The sequence below is a fragment of the Micromys minutus genome, assembly GCF_963924665.1.
Source record: "Micromys minutus genome assembly, chromosome: 17".
In the NCBI taxonomy this organism is placed as follows: domain Eukaryota; kingdom Metazoa; phylum Chordata; class Mammalia; order Rodentia; family Muridae; genus Micromys; species Micromys minutus.
Genome location: NC_137952.1, coordinates 532,127 through 557,270, shown reverse-complemented (window position 1 = coordinate 557,270; position 25,144 = coordinate 532,127). Strand labels below are relative to the sequence as shown.

Sequence of the window (25,144 nt, the reverse complement as noted above, 5' to 3'; positions counted from 1 at the left end):
GGGAGGGTGTGGTGGTGTCAAGGGAACACGGTCAGCTGCAGTGCTTCCCATCCTGGTCTGTTGTAAAGAAACACCTTGTGTGTGGGATCCCAGCAGGCAAGCATTAAGAGGCTCCTGGAACTGGACTTGAAAAACACCCGACAGTGGACATTGCTCTGTACTCTAAGGTTAACAGGAGCCTCTTATTCCCCAAACCAGTCCGCTGAACAGAAGCCAGTCCTGGCAGAAGAAACCGTCACAGAATCCCTTCCATCTCTTTCATAAACGCTTCATAAATCTTGTCCTTAGTTTGTACTGAGACAGGGACTGAAGGATCAGATCTGGGGGTGGCTTTGGCAATGGGCACAGCAGAGTCATCCCTGTCCTTCTCTGGGGAACGGCAGTAGCCCCTTTATTTTCCCAGTGCACCCTCAGTGTAGTAGGCACAAACCATGTGACCTCAGCCTTGGTGTCTTAGTTAGGGTTTTATTGCTGTGAGCAGACACCATGACCAAGAAAAGTCTTATAAATAACATTTAATTGAGGCTGGCTTACAGGTTCAGAGGTGCAGTCCATTGTCATCAAGACAAGAGCATGGCAGCATCCAGGCAGGCATGGTGCAGGAGGAGCTGAGAGTTCTACATCTTCATCCAAAGGAAGTCAGAAACAGACTAAGCATCCTCAGGCAGCTAGGAGGAGTGTCTCCAAGCCCACCCTCAGAGTGACACACTTCCTCCAACAAGGCCACACCTTCTAATAGTGCCACTCCCTGGACCAAGCATATGCAAACCATCACACTTGGTATTAGTGATCTGGGGCTTAGCTCTGGTGGTCGCTGTGGCTTTCTTCTCAATGGTGGCTGCACTTGCATCATCTGCCTTCGGTCACTGAATGAGTTTGGGTGGGGCCCTCAACACCCCTGGGTTAGGCAAGGGAGCTGGTGGGAAAAGGCCAGGAGGGCTGGTCCAAGATGAGGCACCAAAGGTGGGTGCATCATCCCAGGATGAGGAGGAGGGATACCAGGAGGTATAAGGGGAGGTAGCCTTGGTGGGGTCCTCGCAGAGGGGGCCCAAGGGGCAGACCTGGAAGTGGTCCTGGGGGAGGGCCAGGAGGCCATAAGGGTGGGGCAGGTGTTGGTCTAATAGGTGGTGGTCCTGGAATGTACTGTATCTGAGAGAGAAGTAGGAACGGGCTGGAGGAGCCTGCTGCTGTGAAGATGTGCCATCAGAGTGGGCATCTTCCTTATGCTGCTTTTGAGATTGCTTTTCTGCTTCAGAATCATCAGAACCATCATTTCCCCCTCCTCTGAAAATTCCTCCACTTCACGTCCTTCCTCGGGGATTTCCTGACCTGCCATTCGAAGAAGCATCATGGTTCGAAGTGGAGTCAGCTCCTCCATGTTCCTCTTCTTATTTGATTTCCCAGGCATATCAGCACATCAAACACTCAGACCTGACTTCTCAGCCTTGTCACACTCACGGTCGTCGTGGTGCCCGAACTCATCCCCATCACTCTCTGCATCAGCTCTGTCAGTGTCACTGTCCTCAGCTTATCTTGATCCATGTCCTCAGGATAGCCGTCGTCGTCACTGGTGATGGACATCACCATGACCCCGCTGAGCACATTCTGGACTGGACAGCGTGTCTTCATCTCTCCTCGGAGGAGGAAGATCGAGAGCAAAGGCCACTTATGGCCGTACATCTGCAGAGCTTGAGGAGGAGGTGGGGTAGGTGGAGGTCCGGGAGGTTTTCTGCCAGGGGGCAAACGTGGAACACCATGTCCCAGGACAGGGAGGATAGAAACTGCTCGACTTGGAGGCCCATATGCTGCGGTTTGCAGGATGGAGCAAGGCTGGGCAACAGGAAGAAGAATTTCCTGGATCAAGATGCTGAAAGGGGCATGCCGGCATGTCTGGTAATCTCTACTTCTCCATGCTGAGCGTTCTTGATGGCATCAAAGTACTGGCTCAGTTGACCCCTCTCCTGTTTATACTCTACTTCTAGCTTTCTCAATTCTTTGTAAATATCTGGGTTTTCTTTTTCATAAAGCCGTAGGATTCGTTCAAAGGTTTCACGCAGCTTTTAATGCTTGTCTTTCAGTACTATCTCATTTAACGGTGGCGGTTGCACTTTAAATTCTACTTTGTCAAGTTTCTCTAGGTCCCGGACAATCTGTTTGGGATCCTTCATCTTCAAAACTGCAGCTCGGACCATCATGCCCTGTGTTTTGTTCTTTTTCAATTCTCTTTTTTTCGGGACTTTCTTTCAGGCTTGGTCTGTGGGATTCATAAACTTCCCACTCTTGGTGGAGGATGTTGATCTTTGTCCCATGTTGACAGTTTATATGATTTTCTTCTTTACTAAAAAAGAAGTCTGTAGTCCAGCTGCACAATTGCCAGCAGTTGTGAATGGAAGTCCAAGGATCTAGCAGTTGCTCAGTCCCGCAAGGCAGGAAGGGAAGAAGAGTGTCGTTTGTGAGAATTTTATTGAGTATTTTTATGTCAATGTTCATAAGTGAAATTGGTGTGAAGTTTTCTTTCTTTGTTGAATCTTTGTATGCTTTATGCACCAAGGTAACTGTGGCTTTGTAGGATGAATTAGGTAGTGTTCCTCATAATTCTAGTTTGTGGAGTATTAGTATTAACTTTTCTTTGAAAATATAGTAGAATTCTGCACTAAAATCATCTGGCCCTGGTTTTTTTATTTTGGGGGGGGTGTTGGGATATGTTTAATGATTGATGACTGCTTTTATTTCTCTAGGGATTATAGAACTGTTTAGATAGTCTATCTGATCTTGATTTAACTTTGGCTAGTGGTATTTGTCTAGAAAATCATTCATTTCATTTAGATTTTCAAGTTTAGTGGAGTACAGGGTTTTGAAGTAAGACCTGAAAATATTTTTAAAATATTTTCTCAGTTTCTGTTCTTATGCCTCCCTTTTAATTTCTGATTTTATTAATTTGGATACTGTCTTTGTATCTTTTAGTTAGTCTGGTTAAGGATTTGTCTAGCTTGTCCATTTTCTCAAAGAACTATCTTTTGATTTTGTTGATTCCTTGTATTGTTCTCTTTGTTTCTAATTAACTGATTTCAGCCCTGAGTTTGACTATTGCCTGCTATCTACTAGTTTTGGGTGTGTTTTTATCCATTTGTTTTAGAGTTTTCAGGTGTGCTGTTAAGTCGCTAGTATGAAATTTATTCAATTTTTAAATTAAGGAACATAGTGCTACGAATTTTCCTCTTAGCATCACTTTCATTATTTTCCATATATTTAGGTATGCTGTGCCTTTATTTTCATTGAATTCTTGAAAGTCTTTAATTTTCAATTTTTTTCTTCTCTCAGTAATCATTGAGTATAGAGTTGTTCAGTTTCATTGAGAATGTGGGTTTTCTGTATTTCTGTTTTTATTAAGTTCACCTTTAATCTGTGGTAATCAGATAGAATGCAAGGGGTTATTTCAGTCTTGTATCTTTTAGGTTTGCTAGGTGTCCTATTATATGTTCAGGTTGGAGAAGCTTCCAAGAAGTGCTGAGAAGAAGAAATATTCTTTTGTTTTTAATGAAAGAGTCTGGAGATATCTGTTAAATTTATATGGTTCATAACATCTGTTAGTTCCATCCTGGTTTTTTTTGTTGTTGTTGTTTAGTTTCTGATTCTATGACTTTTTCATAGAGAGTGAGAGTGTGTTTTCTTATATGATGTTGAAGGTGTTTTCTGGCCCTTTGAACTGGGAATCTTCATTCTCTTCTATTTCTATTATTTTTAGATTTTGTCTTTTCATTGTGACAACATTTCCTGGATGTTTTAAGTTAGAAACTTTATTCACATAGCATTTTTTGACCAATGTATTAATTTCTTCTATGGTATCTCCTATGTATGAAATTCTTCCATTTCTTGTACTCTGTTGTTGATGCTTGCATCTATACTTCTTGTTATCTTTCCTAGGTTTTTCATCTCCTGGGTTACCTTCATTTGTGCTTTTAAAAATGCTTCTATTTTTATTTTTGTTTGGACTATGCTATTAATTTCCTTTGCCTGTTTATTTTTTCCTTTATTTCTTTAAATGATTTATTTCATTTTTAAGGGCTTCTACATGTTTGACTGTGTTTTCTTGTATTTCTTGAAGAGAACTATTTATATCCTCTTTAAAGGTCTTTATCATCTTCATGAAATGGGTTTAAGGTCACAGTAATGCTCCTCAGGCATGTAAGGGTATCATGGACTTACTGTAGTAAGAGAGCTGGATTCTGATGGTGCCATATTATAATTGTATTTGTGGATTATTTTCTTGCATTTGCCTTTTGCTATATGTTTGTCTCTGGTGTTGGCTAACCTTTGTGACCTGGGTTAGAGCAGGTCTCCTAGGAGGGTGGTGGAACTGAGTGTCTCAGCTTTGAGAAGGCCTCCTTGGGGGGTAGGAAACAATGTGCTGAACAGTGACTGGTAGGAAGATGTGAAGGTGGTGACTGGAAGGGAGATGGAGCTTCAGAAGGGCAGGGCGAAGCCCAAGACTATGGAACTTGCTGGGCTCTAGCAGTTGGGGAGAAATGGGGATGTTGTCTCACCTATGTGTTTGGGGTTAGAGAAGGTCTCCTGGGAGGCAGGCTGAGCTGTGTGGTGGGACATAGTTTGCTGATTCCAGACTGCAGGTATAGGTACATACCAGAGGAAGATGAATTTCTGACAAGATGGGGCACTGACCATGGCTGCTTAGTTTGCTAGGGTCCCAGGAGGTGGAGGAACTGGGGTGGGAGGAGGTCTTATCCATTTGTCTCCAGTTAGAGCAGGCCTTCTGAGAGGCAGGCAGAGCTGTAGAAACATTTTTTGATGCAAGAACTCTGTTTTGAGTAAAGTGAAGAAGAATTGGACTAGAATGGTATTAAAAAGAATATTCAAGAGAAAGTCCTATTAGATGACTGAAATAATACATACACGATCTGTTTCTCTATCTAGCCACCTATCATCAATCTACCTATAATATATATTGAACTCTTCCATTCATAACCTGGGCTGAAAGTTAGAAAAAATTATTCTGAGTTACACAGTGACTGTGAGTGAATAAACATTTCTCTGGATTTCTACTTTCTGTTAATAGCTAGATAAAATTAAAATATAATAAATTAAACCACTAAAGTACTAACATTTAATGATGAATGAGAATATACTGGCTGAGCAGTAAGTATTTAGCAAAACAACCTGAGCTTTTGAGAATGCTTTTAGTGAAATTAACTTGTACAATAATCTTTTCATTTTCTTCCAGCCTTCCTACTATCTGATATTCAACACACTTGAGCTGACTCCATGGCCAATGAAAATAATGTAACTGAGTTAATTTTCACTGGCCTTTTCCAGGATCCAGAGGTGCAGAAGGTGTGCTTTGTGCTGTTCCTTCCCGTGTACCTGGTCACAGTGTTGGGAAATGGTATTATTGTTGTGGCAGTCAGTGCCAGTAAGACTTTACATTCTCCCATGTACTTCTTCCTGAGCTCCTTGTCTCTGGTGGAAATCTGCTACTCCTCTACAATTGTCCCCAAGTTCATCACTGACTTGCTTGCTAAGATTAAAACCATCTCTCTGAAAGGCTGTCTGGCTCAGATATTCTTCTTCCATTTCTTGGGGGTGGCTGAGATTCTCCTGCTTGTGGTAATGGCCTATGACCGTTACGTGGCCATCTGTAAACCTCTGCATTACATGAACATCATGAGTCATCAAGTGTGTCACATGCTGGTGGCTGGTTCCTGGCTGGGAGGCCTCATTCATTCTATAATCCAGATCCTCATCACCATTCCATTGCCCTTCTGTGGTCCCAATGTGATTGACCACTACTTCTGTGACCTGCAGCCATTATTTAAGCTTGCCTGCACTGACACCTTTGTGGAGGGGGTTATTGTGATGGCCAACAGTGGTCTAATCTCTATAATCTCTCTCTTTATCTTGGTGTCCTCTTATGCTATCATTTTAATCAGCTTGAGGAACTATTCTGCAGAGGGGAGGCGCAAGGCCCTCTCTACTTGTGCCTCTCACATCATGGTGGTCATCCTGTTCTTTGGACCTGCTATCTTCCTTTATCTACGACCCTCCTCTACCTTCACGGAAGACAAACTTGTGTCTGTGTTCTACACGGTCATCACCCCCATGCTGAATCCCATCATCTACACACTGAGAAATGCAGAGGTGAAAAATGCTGTGAGGAAGTTATGGGGCAAAAGGGACCCAGAGACAGAGTGAAAAGAGCAAGAAGCTATGGAAAGGAATTTAAATTAGTCTGTTGTTATTCTGCAGTTTTGGTTCATGTTCAAATATCAGAATAACTAGGTGAGCATAGTTCTTCTACTGCTGCACCTCTGTAGTAACAAAAATTCTCTAATGGCAGAAGTACGATAGTCTCTGTGACATAATGGATTTAATTGGCTGCATAGTTTCTGGGGTTATGAAAAATTACTTAAAGTCTGGGTAATCTGAATGTTCTAAACAGGTGCAAATGCCGAGATTATTTAGAATCATGCCTGTATTTTACAATGAACATGGTAATAACTTCTAATATAGGGTAAAGTATTTTAATATTTGTAGTCAATATATAATAATCCTTTTACAGTGATAGTCTTATTGTTCTTTGATGGATTTAGCATATCTTATAATTGAGAAAAGCCAACATTAGTTCTAGTAGCTATTTTGAAATATTTACCAGCCATTGTTGCCTTATTGTGTTATGAAACATCTGGAATTATTTTCTTTTTTTTGAACAACTTTCTTTAAAAAAAACAAAGATAAATGAACAAATTTTAAGCATTTTTGCATTAAAGTATACAAATACATTTTTGTCAGTGCTTGCCTTTTTTCCTCCAAAGGTTTGATAGTGTGCATTAAGGTCATAGTTGTTACAATGAGCATAAAGTACATGTAAAACAGAATGTAACCCGGAATAGGTCAAAGTTTTCTTGGGGTGTAAGGATTGAGCATAATGGTTTTTCCTTTTCTTTCTTTCTTTCTTCCTTTCTTTTTTTGAACTTCACAAAGTCTGTGAGTTGTTTCTGGGGTGTTCAGAGCTTTCTGGGGTTAGTATCCCATTATCAGTGACTGCATATTATGTCTGTTCTTTTGTTATCTGGTTATAACTGAGTTATCTCACTCAGGATGTTATTCTCTAGATGCAACCATTTTCTTAAGAATTTGGTTAAGTCATTGTTTCTGATAGCTGAGTAATACTCCATTGTGTAAATATACCACAATTTTTGTATCCATTTATCTACTGAAGGACATCTGGGTTCATTCCAGCTTCTGCCTATTATAAAAAGAGCTGCTATGAAAATTGTGGTGCATGCGTCTTTGTTGTATATTGGAGTGTCTCTGGGGTATATGCCCAGAAGTAGAATAGCTGGATTTTCAGGTAGTACTATGTCCAAGGATTTCTGAGGAATCGTCAGACTGATTTCCAGAGTGGTTGTATCAGTTTACAACCCCACCAACAGTGGAGAAGTGTTCCTCTTTCTCCACAGCCTCACCAGCATCTGCTGTCATCTGAGTGTTGGATCTTGGCCAATTTGACTGGTGTGAAGTGGAATCTCAGGGTTGTTTTAATTTGCATTTTTCTGATGGATAAGGATGTCAAGCACTTCCTTAGATGTTTCTCAGCCATTCGACATTCCTCAATTGAGAACTTTTTGTTTAATTCTGTACCCCATTTTTAATAGGGTTGTTTGATTCTCTGGTGTCTAGCTTTTTGAATTCTTTGTATACCTTGGATATTAGGCCTCTATCTGATGTGGGGTTGGTAAAGATCATTTCCCACTCTGTTGGCTGCTCTTTTGTTTTCTTCATGGTGTCCTTAGCCTTACAGAAATTTTCTCCTGTGCCTATGTGTTCTAAAGTTTTCCCTACTTTCTCATCTAATAGATTCATGAATCTGGTTTAATGTGGAAATCTTTGATCCACTTACACGTAAGCTTTGTACAAGGAGATAAGAAAGGGTCTATTTTCATTCTTCTGCATGCTGAGTGCCAGTTGGACCAACACCATTTGTTGAAGAGGCTGTCCTTTTTCCAATGAGTGTTTACAGATCCTTTGTCAAAAATCAGGTGACCATATAGGTGAGGGCTCATTTCTGGATCTTCTATTTTATTCCATTGATCCACATGCCTATTTCGGTACCAGTACCATGCAGTTTTCAGCACAATTGCCTTGTAATATAGCTTGAGGTCAGGGATAGTGATTCCCGCAGATGTTTTTTTGTTGTTGAGGATGGATTTCGCTATTCTAGGTCTTTTGTTATTCCATAAGAAATTGCACATTGCTCTTTACAACTCAATGAAGAACTGGGTTGGAATTTTGATAAGGATTGCATTGAATTTGTAGATTGCTTTTGGTAGGATGGCCATTTTTAAAATGTTGATCCTTCCAATCCATGAGCATGGGAGATCTTTTTATTTTCTGAGATTTTCCTCAATTTCCTTCTTTAGAGGTTTGAAGTTCTTGGCATACAGGTCCTTCACTTCTGTAGTTAGAATCACACCAAGGTATTTCATAGTTTTTTTTGACAATTTTGAAGGGTATCTTTTCCCTAATTTCTTTCTCTACATGATTGTCATTTGAATATAGAAAAGCTACTGATTTGTTTGAGTTAATTTTATATCAAGCCACTTTGCTGGACTTGTTTATCAGCTGTAGGAGTTTTTTGGTGGAATTTGTGGGGTCACATAATTACACTATCCTGTCATCTGCAAACAGTGCTGTTTTTACTTCTTCCTTTCCAATTTGTATCCCTTTGATTTCCTTTTGCTGTCTAATTACTCCAGCCAGGACTTTCAGTACTATGTTGAATAGGTAGGGAGAGAGTGGGCAACCTTGTCGACGCTCTGATTTTAGTGGGATTGCATCAAGTTTCCCACCGTTAATTTTGATGTTGGCCATTTGTTTGCTGTATATTGCTTTTATTATTTTTAGGTATGGACCTTGGATTCCTGTTCTTTCCAGGACTTTTTACATGACGGGTTTTGAAATTTGTCAAATGCTTTCTCAGCATCTAGTGAGATGACCATTTGTTTTTTTTTCTTTGAGTTTGTTTATATGGTGGATTACATTGATGCATTTTCGTATATAAAACCATCCCTGCATGCCAGGGATCAAGCCTACTTGATCATGGTGAATGATTGTTTTGATGTGTTCTTGCATTCAGTTTGCAAGGATTTTGTTGAGTATTTTTGCATCAATGTTCATAAGTGAGATTGGTCTGAAGTTCTCTTTCCTTGTAGGGTCTTTGTGTGGTTTAGGAATGAGGGTTATTGTAGCCTCAAAAAATGAGTTAGTTAGTACTCCATCTGATACTATCTTGTGGAATAGTTTGGAGAGTATTGAAATTATTTCGGCAATAAATGTCTGATAAAATTCTGCACTGAACCTATCTGGACCTGGGCCTTTTTTTGGTTGGGAGGCTTTTGATGACTTCTTCTATTTCTTTAGGTGTTATAAGGTCATTTAGATGGTTTACCTGGTCCTGGTTTAACTTTAAGATCTTGCATCGGTCTAGGAATTCATCCATTTCCTCCAAATTTTCCAAATTTGTGGAGTATAGGCTTTTGCAGTAGGATCTGATGATTTCGTGAATTTCCTCAGTTTTAGTCATTATTTCTCCACTGTCCTTTTTGATTTTGTTAATTTGGATACTCTTTCTTTGCCCTCCAGTTAGTCTGGCTAAGGGTTTTTCAATCCTGTTAATTTCCTCAAGGAACCAGCTCTCGGTTTTGTTGATTCTTTCAATGGTTCTTTTTGTTTTTATTTGGTCTATTTCTGCCCTAAATTTGATTATTTCTTGCTGTCTACTCTTCTTGGGTGTATCTGCTACTTTTGTTCTAGAGCTTTCAATTGTGCTGTCAGGTTACTAGTGTATGCTCTCTCCAGTTTCTTAATGGAAGCACTCAGAGCTATGAGTTTCCCCCTCAGTACTGCTTTCATTGCATCCCATAAGTTTGGGTATGTCGTGTTTTTGTTTTCATTAAATTCTAGAAAATCCTTAATTTCTTTCTTTATTTCTTCTTTGACCCTAATATCACTTAATAGGGCATTGTTTAGTTTCCATTTGTATATGGGCTTTTTGTTGTCTTTGTTGTTATTAAACATCAGTCTTAGCCCATGGTGATCTGAAAGGATGCATGGGAGGATTTCAATCTTTTTTTATTGATTGAGGCTTGTTCTGTGTCCAATTATGTGGTCAATTATTGAGAAGGTGCCGTGAAGTGCTGAGAAAAAGGTGTATTCTTTTGTTTTAGGGTGATATGTTCTGTAGATATCTATTAATTTTAGTTGGTGCATAGTCTCTGTTAGTTTTACAGTGTTCAGTTTCTGTTTTCATGATCTGTCCATTGGTGAGAGTGGGGTATTAAATTCTCCCACTATTACTGTGTGTGGTGAATTGTATTTTTTGAGCTTTAGTAGGGTTTCTTTTTATGAATGTGGGTGCTTTTTTATTTGGAGCATATATGTTAAGGATTGAGAGTTCCTCCTGACAGATTTCTCCTGTAATAAGTAAAAAGTGTCCTTCCTTATCTTTTTTTGATAACTTTTGGTTGGAAATTTACTTTATTCTATATTAGAATAGCCACTCCAGCTTGCTTCTTGGGGTTTTTGCTTGGAAGTTTTTTTCCCAACTTTTTACTCTGAGATTCTCTCTGTCTTCGTCTCTGAGATGAGTTTTCTGTATGCAGCAAAATGCTGGATTTTGTTTATGTATCCAGTCTGATAGCCTATTTCTCTTTATTGGGGAGTTGAGTCCATTTATGTTAATAAATATCAAGGAATAGTGGTTGCTGTTTTTTGCTATTATTGCTTTTGTAGGTTGAATTGTGTCTGTGTTTCTTTCTTCTTTTGGTTTTATTGCTTAGGAGTTTTCTTGTTGTTACTAGGACTTAATACCCCTCATTTTATTGGGTTTTCCACCTATAATTTTTTGTAGTGCTGGGTTTGTGGTCAGATATTGTGTAAATTTAGATTTGTCTTGGAATATCTTCATCTCTCCATCTATGGTGATTAATAGTTTTGCTGTGTATAGCAGTTTGGGCTGGCACTTGTGCTCTCTTAGGGTCTGCATGATGTCTTTCCAGGGTCTTCTAGCTTTCATAGTCTCTGTTGAGAAATCCGGGGTGATTCTGATTGGTCTGCCTTTATATGTTATCTGACCTTTTCCCCTTACTGCTTTTAGTATTCTTTCTTTGCTTTGGGAACTTTGTGTTTTGACTATTATATGTTGGGAGGAATTTCTTTTCTGGTCCAACCTATTTGGAGTTCTGAAGGCTTCCTTTATGCTCTTGGTCATCTCATTCTCAAGGGTAGGAAAGTTTTCTTCTACAATTTTGTTGAAGATATTTGCTGTGCCTCTTAGTTGATATTCTTCTCCCTCTTCTATTCCTATCATCCTTATGTTTGTTCTTTTCATTGTGTCCTGGATCTCCTGGACCTTTAGGGTTAGGAGCTTTTTGGTTTTTGCATCTTCTCTGACTGTTTTGTCTATGTTTTCATTGTTGTCTTCAGCTCCCACAATTCTCTCTTCTCTCTCTTGTAGTCTGTTGGAAATGATTGTATCTGTAACTCCTGATTTCTTTTTTAAGAGTTCTACTTCTAGGATTGTCTCTTTTAATGTTTTCTTTATTGTGTTTATTTCTGTTTTAAATTCCTTCTTCTATTCCTTCATCTCTTTGGTTTTCTTTTCTTTTTGTTCTTTGAGTGCTTTTCTTATTTCTTCTTAAAAGCTTCTAATTCTTTTTCTTTTCCTTCCATTCTTGTTTAAGGATCTCTCTCATTATCTTGAGGTAGGATTTCATGTCTGAGTCTTCTTTTTCTGGAGTGTTTGGCATTCTGCAGTTTTCTGTGATGGGAGAACTGGGTTCTAGTGTTGCCAGGTTGTCTTGGTTTCCCTGGGGTATGCTCTTTTGCTTTCCTCTTGCCGTCTTGTTGTCCTTGATATGTTCTTGGATTTTCCTTGCACCTGGCCTGTGTCCCTGGATCTCTGCTGGTCCAGGTGGAGGTTGGTCTGAGCCCTGTTCTGTGCCTCAAAGCCTCAGGGTGGGAACAGAGGTCCCAATGCTGGGTTCCTGGTTTCCTAGTTACGCAGGGTAGGGGGCATGCTGTCCGTGCACACTTGGCAGAGATCTCTCTGTTCCCTGGCTAGTCTGATTCCCTTCTACACAAAAAAGTTCTCAATTGAGGAATATCGAATGGCTGAGAAGCATCTAAGGAAGTGCTTGACATCATTAGACATCAGGGAAATGCAAATCAAAACAACCCTGAGATTCCACCTCATACCAACAAGAATGGCTAAGATAAAATATTCAGATGACAGCAGATGCTGGCAAGGATACAGAGAAAGAGGAACACTTCTCTATTGTTGGTGGGGTAGTAAACTGGTACAACCACTCTGGATATTAGTCTGTCGATTCCTCAGAAAATTGGACATAGTACTACCTGAAGATCCAGTTATTCCACTTCTGGACATATACCCCAGCGAAGCTCCAACATACAACAAAGACACATGCACCACAATGTTCATAGCAGCCCTATTTATAATAGCCAGAAGTTGGAAAGAACCCAGATGTCCTTCAGTAGATGAATGGATACAAAAATTATGGTATATTTACACAATGGAGTACTACTCAGCTATCAGAAACAATGACTTTATGAAATTTTTAAGAAAATGGTTGCATCTAGAGAATATCATCCTGAGTGAGATAACCCAGTCACAAAAGAAGAGACATAATATACAATAACTAATAATTGGATACTAACCCCAGAAATCTCTGAATACCCCAGAAACAACTAATAGACTATATGAATTTCAAGAAAAAAATGCCAGAAAAAAACAAAAATAGAAAAACAGTTATGCTTAATCTTTACACACCCAGAAAACTTTGACTATTTCCAGGATACAGTTTGTTTTACATGTACTTCATCCTCATTGTAGCTCGTAAGATTTTAATGCATAGTATTAAACCTTTAAAAACTCAAGTACTGATAAAAATGTATTCATATACTTTTATGCTAAAATGCTTTAAATCTGTACATTTATCTTTGTTTTTTTTAAAAATAAAGTTGTTGAATTTTTAGAAAAATAGAAAGAAATGGTGTTCTCATTTGGAAACTTATTCAGTAGCTAATCAAAACCTATTGCTTAAGTCTTTTTTTCATTAAAAATTATGATATTTACTTCAGTCAGAACTATGTAAAGTAGTATTGAAATATCACTAAAATAATTGCAAAATATTGATAATTATTGTCAGAGTCACCATTAATTTGGCTAAGTTTTCCTATAGGGAAAAACTCCATGGGGAAGATAGTCTCTTGATTATATGTGTGGATTCATTCATCATGTGAATCGTCCAAGTAGGTGAGCATTTAAGCACAGCCTTTGGATACAGTGTGGATGAATCACACTGCTACACTGAAATAGATTTAAAAAAATTCTTGAATTACCTGTTCTCATGAATTTTTTTTTATTAAGCTAAATATTGTAAATCTTAATATTTTTTTTGATACAGATGCCCTAAGATTTTCTTTCCTTGTGATTTTCCCCACTTTGTTTTCTAAATACTTCACAGGTGTTTGACCTAGAAGACAGATGTAAGCCTTGAATTGCAGGGCCATTTCCACCTCATACCCTCAAAGCCTAACATTTTGGATAGAATACTGTACTTACTAGACTGTGGCTTTGTGAAATCAATTCACCTCTCTCAGACTCTTTCCTCTTCTTTTATGTTCAAGAATTGTTATAAGATTATTCTAACTTTTGTCTCAAATTATTTAGCGCTATGCTCTTAGGGTAATTTAGCTGAGTGTTACCTGGGCTAGGACATTCAGTGAGAAATCTTGGTGGTAATATTATTCAAGAGACTTTTTTATTGAAGAAGACAGACTCTGTAAAGAGTAATCTGTTACTTCTTCTATGTTAGTTTCTTTCCCCATTAGATCACAACTTTTCTTTGAGCTGTTTCATGAAAGCTGAGAATTTCATGATAAATTTGAGACAATTTATTTGAAATCCATGTGATCTCCAAGGTAGAGCAGGAGCTTACCTGCTTTTCTTATCCAAAGGTAGGTGAAATTACTGGATATTACCAAAATTAAGGCACAGAGTTCATGGGTTTCTATTGATATCAGTTAACTCATTTTTCATTATCTCTATCTTTATAGACTTCACATGTTTATCTGAAAATCACCTTTTTGGTTTCCATGCTTCCTGATGAGTTATTCATTGAAGGAAAAGAGAAGGAATTTATCAATTGCTACAAATATGAGTGTACAAGTGAGAGGAGTATATACACAAAGGACAGAGTTGTTGTATAGGAATAGGTCAAGTTAAAATAGACAAGATTTCAAGTGTGTCTTACTGATGGGAAAATTCAGCCTGGAAACACAGGACACTGCAAAGTTTTTCTTATCTCTGAGTGATGTCTCAATTCCTGTATTAAATTAAAATGATATGTACAGATAATTTTATTTCTTTAGTGTATCATTAATAATGTTTAAGTTTAGAGAAGATACATTGCTTTTGAAGGTAAGTACGTACACCCATAACTTCTTACAACTCCTTTGTTTTCTACCATGTTTATCCTGTTAATGATGCTTGATTCTTGGTAAAATAGACAGGCATAGATGATAAACTGGTAGGTTTTAAGTCCTGATTTTGCCACTGTGTAATTATTCAGAAGCTATAAATATAAGCTAATTTATTTAGAGTTTGTATGTTTTCTTATGAAAAAGCTGATAACAATGAGAGACAGGTTTCAAGTTTTTTATCAAAACTGGGATGAATTAGCAAACACAATTTTAAAGCCTGATCCGTAAGAGCACAAGACACCTTAATGGGAAAAGACAGTTGCTTCCAAGTTGATGACCTGATTTTCTTCCCTTACACATATTCCACAAGGTGGAGAAAGAGAACTGACTTCTGTAAGTTGTTCTATGAGCACCACACACACATCGTGGCACACCTACACCAATAAATCAAGATATGTTTTGATTTATTAAAAATATTTGATTTACATTAAAAAATGCCTGAAGCTGTGGTACAGCGTTTAAATGATGACATATTAGGTACTTTGAATGTTTACTGTTGGGGTTGGAGCAATAGCTCAGTGGTTAAGAACATTTACTACTCTTGGAATGGACCACTGTTCTATGCTTATTACTGACATGGGTGCTTATAGCTTCTTATAATCCGTGTTTTTGGGGCTGTGGTGTTTCCTTCTGGCCTTACAGCTCCTCCCCCCAGAATTCTCCTAGTGCATGTTCATATCATCCGAAACACATATATAAACACAAAATAGCAAGGAGAGAACCTTTAATATTCACTAAAATGCAAAGAAATATTTAAGAAAAATAGTAAACATAGTTTTGAGTAATATAATAGTATACTTTTGGTTGGAAAACCTAACATGCACACTGCAATGACCAAATAAAGTACTTATCGTTATGGATGATAATACATCACAATGACAGAGAGGCATGAGAACTTTATTTTGTAGCAGTGAAATTCTGATTACATTTTAGAGTGAAAGAGCAGAGAGAGGTGAGCTTATGTTCGGCGATTACTACATTATGTCTATTTGGAAACTGATTATAATGGAGCAAATTTAGAAAGAACAATCTAAACAAGACCTTGAACTCCTAAGAGCATGCAAATTTGTTCTGTAGCTTACGGGGACATTATTGTATACTTTAAAAAAATTTAGTCAGTGATCATAGAATGAAGAATCTGTGGTGGCATCACTTGTAAATGTCTCACTCTCTGAACAGGACTTGAATCGGGCCTGCAAAATGGGTAGCATTGGAGGGGACAGGTGAGGTTACTTTGGGTAAGTGAGGCTCTATGATGAGAATTAGCAGTGTGTGTGTGTGTGTGTGTGTGTGTGTGTGTGTGTGTCGGGGGGGGGGGGTCAGGGAGAGGTTGAGCAATGTTAAAGAGAAGCCTGGGTAGACAAGGGTGCAAATTGTTGAGGGACCTCAGATTATGAAAATAACTGATTTTAATTTAGAGGATTTTATAATTTTTTCTTTATGGATGTTAAACTAATAAGAACCAAAACTTAAGAGGGAGCATAAAACATACTTGTTGCTGACAAAGATAATGAGGAAGATGGAAATTTATGTCTGTTACAAATGACTTTAGCAAAATTTAGTCCCTGAATTAGGGAAACATAGAATTCCACCTACTAACAGTTTTTAGTATATTTAAAGTTGTTTTAAGAATAATTTTTCTAACACATGAGTTTAGAATAAATGCTTCAAACATGAGACATCAGTCAGGGACAGGAGAGTTGTGTAGGGTGGAATGTTTCTAGGCTTCAACTCAAGTACAAGGAATATGACGAACTTTCTCTTCAAGCATAAATATTTTTTGGTTCTATAATATGTTTTTGTTGGTTTAAAATTTATTAAATATTTTCATTAAAGTTTTTTGTTTTCTTTTTTTTAAACAACTTTATTTTACAAAACAAAGATAAATGTACAGATTTTAAACATTTGTTGCTTAAAATTATATATTTTTGTCAGTACTTTTTTCAGATTTTAACATAATTTTTACATAAAACTATATGAATATATTTTTTAGTCAGTACTTAATTTTTTTCAAGGTTTGATAGTATGCCTTGAAAACTTAATAGTTACAATCAGCATAAATTACATGTAAAACAAAATGTAACATGGTAATAGTTAAAGTTTTCTTGTTTGTAAATATTTTTTTTTGTTTTATTTTGTTTTCTTTGTTTCTTGGACTTCATACAGTCTGTGAGTTGTTTCTGGGGGAGTGTAAACCTCTGGGGTTAGCATCCCACTATCAGTGACTGCATATTATGTCTGTTCTTTTGTGACTGGGTTATCTCACTCAGGATGATATTCTCTAGATGCAGCCATTTTCTTAAGAATTTGGTGAAGTCATTGTTTCAGGTGGCTGAGTAGTATTCCATTGTGTATATGTACCACAATTTTTGTATCCATTCATCTTCTGAAGGACATCTGGATTCTTTCCAGCTTCTGGCTATTATAAATAGAGCCTATATGAACATTGTGGTGCATATATCTTTGTTGTGTATTAAAGTATCTCTGGGATATATGCCCAGAAGTGGAATAGCTGGGTCTTCAGGTAGTACTATATCCAATTTTCTGAGGTATCCCCAGACTGATTTCCAGAGTGGTTGTATTATCTTGCAACCCCAACAACAGTGGAGAAGTGTTCCTCTTTCTCCACAGCCTTGCCAGCATCTGCTGTCATCTGAGTTTTGGATCTTGGCCAATCTGACTGGTGTGAGGTGGAATCTCAGGGTTGTTTTGATTTGCATTTCCCTGATGGCTAAGGATGTCAAGCACTTCCTCAGATGTTTCTCAGCCATTCGGTGTTTCTCAACTGAAAATGATTTGTTTAGCTCTGTACCCCATTTTTTAATAGGGTTATTTGATTCTCTGGTGTCTAGCTTTTTGAGTTCCTTGTATACCTTGGATATTAGGCCTCTACCTGATGTGGTGTTGGTAAAGATCTTTTCCCATTCTGTTGGTAGCCATTTTGTTTTCTTGACTATGTCCTTAGCCTTAGAGAAACTTTGCAATCTCATTAAGTCCCATTTGTTAATCTTTGACCTTAGAGCTTGAGCCATTGGTGTTTTGTTCAGGAAATTTTCTCCTGTGCCTATGTGTTCTAAGGTTTTTCCCACTTTCTCATCTAATAGTTCCAGTGTATCTGGTTTAATGTGGAGATCTTTGATCCACTTATACTTGAGCTTTGTACAAGGAGATAAGAACGGGTCTATTTTCATTCTTTTGCATGCTGAGTGCCAGTTGGACCAGCACCATTTGTTGAATAGGCTGTCCTTTTTCCATTGAGTGTTTACTGCTCCTTTGTCAAAAATCAGGTGACCTTACACATGAGGGCTCATTTCTGGATCTTCTATTCTATTCCATTGATCCACATGCCTATTTCTGTACCAGTACCATGCAGTTTTTAGCACAATTGCCTTGTAATATAGTTTGAGGTCAGGGATAGTGATTCCCACAGATGTTTTTTTTTGTTGAGGATGGATTTCGCTATTCTAGGTCTTTTGTTATTCCATATGAAATTGTACATTGATCTTTCCAATTCCATGAAGAACTGGGTTGCAATTTTGATGGGGATTGCATTGAATCTGTAGATTGCTTTTGGTAGGATGGCCATTTTTAAGATGTTTATTTTTCCAATCCATGAGCATGGGAGATCTTTCCATTTTCTGAGATCCTCCTCAATTTCTTTCTTTAGAGGTTTGAAGTTCTGTCATACAGGTCCTTCACTTGCTTAGTTAGAGTCACACCAAGGTATTTCATAGTTTTTGTGACGATTGTGAAGGGTACCTTATTTCTAATTTCTTTCTCCACATGTTTGTCCTTTGAGTATAGGAAGGCTTCTGATTTGTTTGAGTTAATTTTGTATCCAGCCACTTTGCTGAACTTTTTTATCAGCTGTAGGAGTTCTCTAGTGGATTTTTTGGGGTCACTCAAGTACACTATCATATCATCGGCAAAGAGTGATGTTTTTATCTCTTTTTTTCCGATTTGTATCCCCTTGATCTTTTGCTGTCTAATTGCTCCAGCCAGGACTTCCAGTACTATGTTGAATAGGTAGGGGGAGAGTGGGCAGCCTTGTCGAGTCCCTGATTTTAGTGGGATTGCCTCAAGTTTCTCGCCATTAAGTTTTATGTTTGCTGTTGGTTTGCTGTATATTGCTTTTATTATGTTTAAGTATGGACCTTGGATTCCTGTTCTTTACAGGACTTTTAACATGAAGGGGTGTTGGATTTTGTCAAATGCTTTCTCAGTGTCCAGTGAGATGATCATCTGATTTTGATCTTTGAGTTTGTTTATATGGTGGAATACTTTGATGGATTTCCTTATGTTAAACCATCCCTGCATCCCAGGGATGAAGCCTACTTGGTCATGATGAATGATCGTTTTGGTGTGTTCTTGGAATCAGTTTGCTAGGATTTTGTTGAGTAATTTTGTATCAGTGTTCATAAGTGAGATTGGTCTGAAGTAATCTTTCCTTGTAGGGTCTTTGTGTGGTTTAGGTACGAGGGTTATTGTAGCCTCAAAAAATGAGTTAAGTAATATTCCATCTGATTCTATCTTTTGGAATAGTTTGGACAGTATTGGTGTTATATCCCCAATAAATGTCTGATAGAATTCTGCACTGAACCCGTCTGGACCTGGGCTTTTTTTGGTTGGGAGGCTTTTGATGGCTTCTTCTATTTCTTTAGGTGTTATAGGGTCATTTAGATGGTTTACTTGGTCCAGGTTTAACTTTGGGATCTTGTATCTGTCTAGGAATTCGTCCATTTCCTCCAGATTTTCCAATTTTGCGGAGTATACGTTTTTGTAGTAGGATCTGATGATTTCTTGAATTTTCTCAGTTTCAGTTGTTATGTGGCCACTTTCCTTTATGATTTTCTTAATTTGTATACTCTCTCTTTACCCTCTAGTTAGTCTGGCTAGGGGTTTATCAATCTTGTTGACTTTCTCAAAGAACCAACTCTTGGTTTTGTTGATTTTTTCAATGGTTCTTTTTGTTTCTATTTGGTCTATTTCTGCCCTAATTTTGATTATTTCTTCCTGTCTACTCTTTTTGGGTGTATCTGCTTCCTTTTGTTCTAGGGCTTTTAGCTGTGCTGTCAGGTTGCTGATGTAGGCTCTCTCCAGTTTCTTTTTGGAAGCACTTAGGGCTATGAGTTTTACTCTCAATACTGCTTTCATTGAAACCCATAGGTTTGGGTATGTTGTGTTTTTGTTTTCGTTGAATTCTAGAAAACCCTTAATTTCTTTCTTTATTTCTTTTTTGTCCCTGCTATCGTTTAACAGAATATTGTTTAGTTTCCATCATTAAGTGGGCTTTTTGTTGTCTTTGTTGTTGTTAAAACCAGCCGTAGACTATGGTGATCTGAGAGGATGCCTGGGAGTATTTCAATCTTCTTATATTGATGGAGGCTTGTTCTGTGTCCAATTATGTGGTCAATTTTTGAGAAGGTGCCATGGGGTGGTGAGAAGAAAGTGTATTCTTTTACTTTAGGATAATATGTTCTGTATATATCTATTAATTCTGGTTGGTTCAAAGTCTCTGTTAGTTTTGCAGTGTCCTTGTTCAGTTTCTGTTTCCCTGATCTGTCCATTGGTGAGAGTGGGGTATTAAAGTCTCCCACTATCATTGTGTGGGGTGAGATGTATTTTTTGGGCTATAGTAGCGTTTTTTTTATGAATGTGGGTGCTTTTTTATTTGGAGCATATATGTTAAGGATTGAGAATTCCTCCTGAGAGATTTCCCCGGTAATGAGTAAAAAGTGTCCTTCCTTATCTTTTTTGATAACTTTTGGTTAGATATTTACTTTATTCGATATTAGAATAGCCACTCCAGCTTGCTTCTTGGAGCTGTTTGCTTGGAAGTTTTTTTCCCACCCTTTTACTCTGAGATAGTGTCTGTCTTTGTCTCTGAGATGAGTTTCCTGTATGCAGCAAAAGGCTGGATTTTGTTTATGTATCCAGTCTGATAGTCTATGTCTCTTTATTGGGGAGTTGAGTCCATTTATGTTAATAGATATCAAGGAATAGTTGTTTCTGTTTCCTTCCATTATTGCTTTTGTGGGTTGAGTTGTGTCTGTGATTTTTTTTTCTTTTAGTTTTCTTGTTTATACTAGGCTGTATTTTCCCTCATTGTATTGGGTTTTCCACCTATAATTCGTTGTAGTGCTGGGTTTGTGGTCAGATATTGTGTGAATTTTGATTTGTCTTGAAATATCTTCATCTCGCCATCTATGGTGATTGATAGTTTTTCTTGGTATAGCAGCTTGGACTGGCACTTGTGCTCTCTTAAGGAGTGCATGATGTCAGTCCAGGCTCTTCTAGCTTTCATAGTCTCTGTTGAGAAATCGGGTGTGAGTCTGATTGGCCTGTTTTTATATGTTACCTGACCTTTTTCCCTTACTGCTTTTAGTATTCTTTCTTTACTTTGGGCACTTGATGTTTTTCTTATTATGTGTCGGGAGGTATTTCTTTTCTGGTCCAACCTATTTGGAGTTCTGAAGGCTTTTTTTATGCTCGTGGTCATCTCATTCTTGTGGGTAGGGAAGTTTTCTTCTACAATTTTGTTGAAGATATTTACTGTGCCTCTTAGTTGATACTCTTCTCCCTCTTCTATTCCTATTATCCTTAGGTTCGGTCTTCTCATTGTGTCTTGGATTTCCTGGACATTTTGGGTTAGGAGCTTTTTGTTTTTTTGCATCTTCTCTGGCTGTTTTGTCTATGTTTGCAATGTTGTCTTCTGCCCCCGAGATTCTCTCTTTGATCTCTTGTAATCTATTGGAAATGCTTGCTTCTGTGACTCCTGATTTTTTTTTTTTTTTTTTTTTTTTTGGTGTTCTGCCTCTAGGGTTATCTCTTTTAACGTTTTCTTTATTATGTCAATTTCTATTTTAATTTCCCTCTTTCATTTTTTTTTTATTTCTTTGGTTCTGTTTTCTTCTAGTTCTTTGAGTTCTTTGAGTGTTTTTCTTGTTTCTTCTTTAAAAGCTTTTGAATCTTTTTGCTTTTCCTCTTGTTCTTGTTTAAGTATCTCTATCAGCATCTTGATGTATGTTTTCAGGTCTGTGTCTTCTTTTTCTGGAGTGTTTGAAAATCCGATGTTTGCTGTTATGGGAGAGCTGTGTTCTGGTGTTGCTAGATTGTCTTGGTTTCCTTGGGATATACTCTTTCGCTCTCCTCTTGCCATTTTGTTGTCAGTGATATGTTCTTGCCTTTCCCTTGGTTCTGGTCTGTGTCCCTTGGTCTCTGCTGGTCCAGGTTGTCAGGTGTGCCGTTCCCTGTTTTATGCCTCAGAGTCGTCGGGTGCGAACAGAAGTTCCAACGTTCTGTTTCTGGTCGCTGGCTCAGGCAGGGCAGGGCAGGGCAAGGCAGGGGGTGCATTTTCCATGTGCACTCTGCAGAGATCTCTCTGCTCCCAGGCAACCCAGGTCTCCCACCCACCAGTTGCTCAGCCTCTAAGAGCCGCTGTTCCGGTTGGCAGATGGGCCAGGCTCTGCTCTGCGTCCTGAAGTTGCCGCTGGGTTGAAACAGAAGTTCTAATTTTGTGTTCCCGGTCGCTGGATCAGGCACGGCAGGGCAGGGCAAGGCAGTGGGTGCACTTTCAGTGTGCACTCCGCAGAGATCCCTCTGCTCCCCTGCAGCCTAGGTCTCCCACTCACCAGTTGTTTAGCCTTTACGAGCTGCCGTTCCGGGCAGCAGATCTCATTAAATTTTTTATAAACTATATTTAAATTTTATTCTTTTCCAATCCCCTACTACTTATAGATCTCCGCTAGCCACCTAACTTTATGTTCTTTTTTTTTTCAAAAAAATCAAATAACAAACAACAGCACCCCCTTCCAAACTACCATAGAAACCCCCACCATTCAAAAAAAATCCACAAAAATCCTGAGTCTTTTTTTTTTTTCTTTTTTTTTGTTGGCTAATTACTTCTGGGCTTGAATCCTGTCCTGGAATGTAGTTGATATAGTCATTGTCACTGCATGGGTAAAAACTGACTTTCTTCTAGCAGGTATCAACTACAAATAGACTTTGGTTAGGGGGTGGGACTTTTATCCACTTCCCTTTCTCCATGCTGGAATTTTGTCTAGCTTGACCCTGTGCAGGTGTTGTGTATGCTGTCACTTTCAGTGATTTTTTTAGGGACATCAACCCTCTTTTGTCTAGAAACCTAACTTTTCCCCTTTCATCAGCTCTGTGTTTTATATATGTGATCCTTTCTCTGTTGCTCCTACTCATCTGCTCCTACTGAGCTATTAAGGAATTTCTCTGTGTCTTTGTAATGAATGTCTCTCACTAGACATCTCTCACTAGTAGATGGTGTGAAATGATTATAGAATAGTGTGTAAAATTTAGTTAGTACAATACTCTCAGTGATGTGAACATTTATTAGAAGACATGAAAGATTTTGCCTTGAGTAAAGTGAGGACAACACAGCTGAGAACAGGAAACAGCATGGAAGACATTGGGGAAGGTCAGAAGGAATAGAAAAATATTTCTTTTTAAAGTATTGTTTTATTTCCTGGTGAGCTCATGATTTCAGAAGCTTGATCTTTTCTTGGTGACTGAACCATGATAGCTTTTTCTGTTTATGCATAAGTAGACTAGAGATCGAGTGGCATTGCTGCAAAGGGAGCTTTTCGCCTATGCTTGCTCTTTGTCTTCATATGATGTTTCTGCCATGCCACAACATAGAAGGAAGGCAATCTGCTTGATTCTGAGCTTGCTTTGGTCATCTCAGCTTGCAGAACGATGAACTAATAATGTGTATTCTTTATAAATGGCCAGTGCAATAATTCTCCGAGGAACAGAAGGACTCAAATAATTGAACAAGAATGGCATCAAAATAAATATTCAAGAGGAAGACTTATTAAATTTAATAAAGTCAATACAAATATATGACCTATATATCCATCTAGATTTGCCTACAATGTACCTTAAACTCTTAAATTCATAATGCCTTGTGATTATAAGCAAGATACCTGGGCTGAAAGTTAGAAACTTATTCTGAGTTACATTTTCTGTGTGACTAATGGTAAATAAACATCTCTCTGGATTTCTACTTTCTGTTAATAGCTAGATGAAATTAAAATATAGTAAATTAAACCACTAAAGTACTAACATTTAATGATGAATGAGAATATACTGGCTGAGCAGTAAGTATTTAGCAAAACAACCTGAGCTTTTGAGAATGCTTTTAGTGAAATTAACTTGTACAATAATCTTTTCATTTTCTTCCAGCCTTCCTACTATCTGATATTCAACACACTTGAGCTGACTCCATGGCCAATGAAAATAATGTAACTGAGTTAATTTTCACTGGCCTTTTCCAGGATCCAGAGGTGCAGAAGGTGTGCTTTGTGCTGTTCCTTCCCGTGTACCTGGTCACAGTGTTGGGCAATGGTATTATTGTTGTGGCAGTCAGTGCCAGTAAGACTTTACATTCTCCCATGTACTTCTTCCTGAGCTCCTTGTCTCTGGTGGAAATCTGCTACTCCTCTACAATTGTCCCCAAGTTCATCATTGACTTGCTTGCTAAGATTAAAACAATCTCTCTGAAAGGCTGCTTGACTCAGATATTTTTCTCCCATTTCTTTGGCGTTGTTGAAGTCATTTTGCTAGTGGTGATGGCTCATGACCGTTACGTGGCCATCTGTAAACCTCTGCATTACATGAACATCATGAGTCATCAAGTGTGTCACATGCTGGTGGCTGGTTCCTGGCTGGGAGGCCTCATTCATTCTATAATCCAGATCCTCATCACCATTCCATTGCCCTTCTGTGGTCCCAATGTGATTGACCACTACTTCTGTGACCTGCAGCCATTATTTAAGCTTGCCTGCACTGACACCTTTGTGGAGGGGGTTATTGTGATGGCCAACAGTGGTCTAATCTCTGTAATATCTCTCTTCATCTTGGTGTCCTCTTATGCTATCATCTTAATCAGCTTGAGGAACTATTCTGCAGAGGGGAGGCGCAAGGCCCTCTCTACCTGTGCCTCTCACATCACGGTGGTCATCCTGTTTTTTGGTCCTGGTGCATTCATTTATATGAGACCTTCTTCCACCTTCACTGAAGATAAGCTTGTGTCTGTGTTCTACACGGTTATCACCCCCATGCTCAACCCTATTGTCTATACACTAAGGAATACAGAAATGAAGAATGCTATAAGAATGTTCTGTAAACAAAAGAAATGAAGGGCCACAACACAATTAAAAGTGTCTTGGTTTTGTGCTTATTGAAATGGTTCTGTTTTTTTGTATAGTTTTCTTTTTAAAAATCTACTAAAAGTTGTATTAAAATTATCTGTATGGTACAATTTCACAAAAAACCTGCACGTTGGTCTATTATTTCTTAACTGCTTAGTTCTGAAACTCATCTACTAACATGGAGCCAGGTCATCAAATTTCAGACATTTGTTTTCATTATTTAATCTACATGTTATGTTTATGTCTACTTGTGAGAGTGCATGTTTCCACCATTTTAATCTATCCCAGTGAGTAGAATGTTGTTAATATGGATCATTGTGAGTTATTTGACTTGATGTAATTTTCCCTGCAGTGATTTCACACAGAACAGAATTTTGCATTCTTCA

General features: G+C 38.2%; 2 protein-coding genes and 1 pseudogene across 3 annotated transcripts; 2 read left to right on the top strand and 1 right to left on the bottom strand.

The window, feature by feature from the left end:
- Nucleotides 1-235: 235 nt before the first annotated feature.
- LOC308431763 (WW domain-binding protein 11-like) lies at nucleotides 236-2,309 on the bottom strand (annotated as a pseudogene). Its single transcript has 2 exons — nucleotides 776-2,309; nucleotides 236-452 (listed from the first exon to the last, which is right to left on the bottom strand). The product of its transcript is annotated as a WW domain-binding protein 11-like (transcript).
- A 2,971-nt stretch (nucleotides 2,310-5,280) lies between these two features.
- Nucleotides 5,281-6,207, top strand: LOC308431768 (olfactory receptor 4B13-like; the record flags this gene model as incomplete). The annotated part of the gene is made up of 1 exon (XM_080931344.1): nucleotides 5,281-6,207. The coding sequence occupies one exon, from the start codon at nucleotides 5,281-5,283 to the stop codon at nucleotides 6,205-6,207; it is 927 nt and encodes a 308-aa protein (XP_080787470.1).
- Nucleotides 6,208-23,831: 17,624 nt separating this feature from the next.
- LOC308431869 (olfactory receptor 4B13) lies at nucleotides 23,832-24,746 on the top strand (the record flags this gene model as incomplete). The annotated part of the gene is made up of 1 exon (XM_080931494.1): nucleotides 23,832-24,746. One exon carries the CDS (start codon nucleotides 23,832-23,834, stop codon nucleotides 24,744-24,746), a length of 915 nt encoding a protein of 304 aa, XP_080787620.1.
- Between the last annotated feature and the right edge of the window lie 398 nt (nucleotides 24,747-25,144).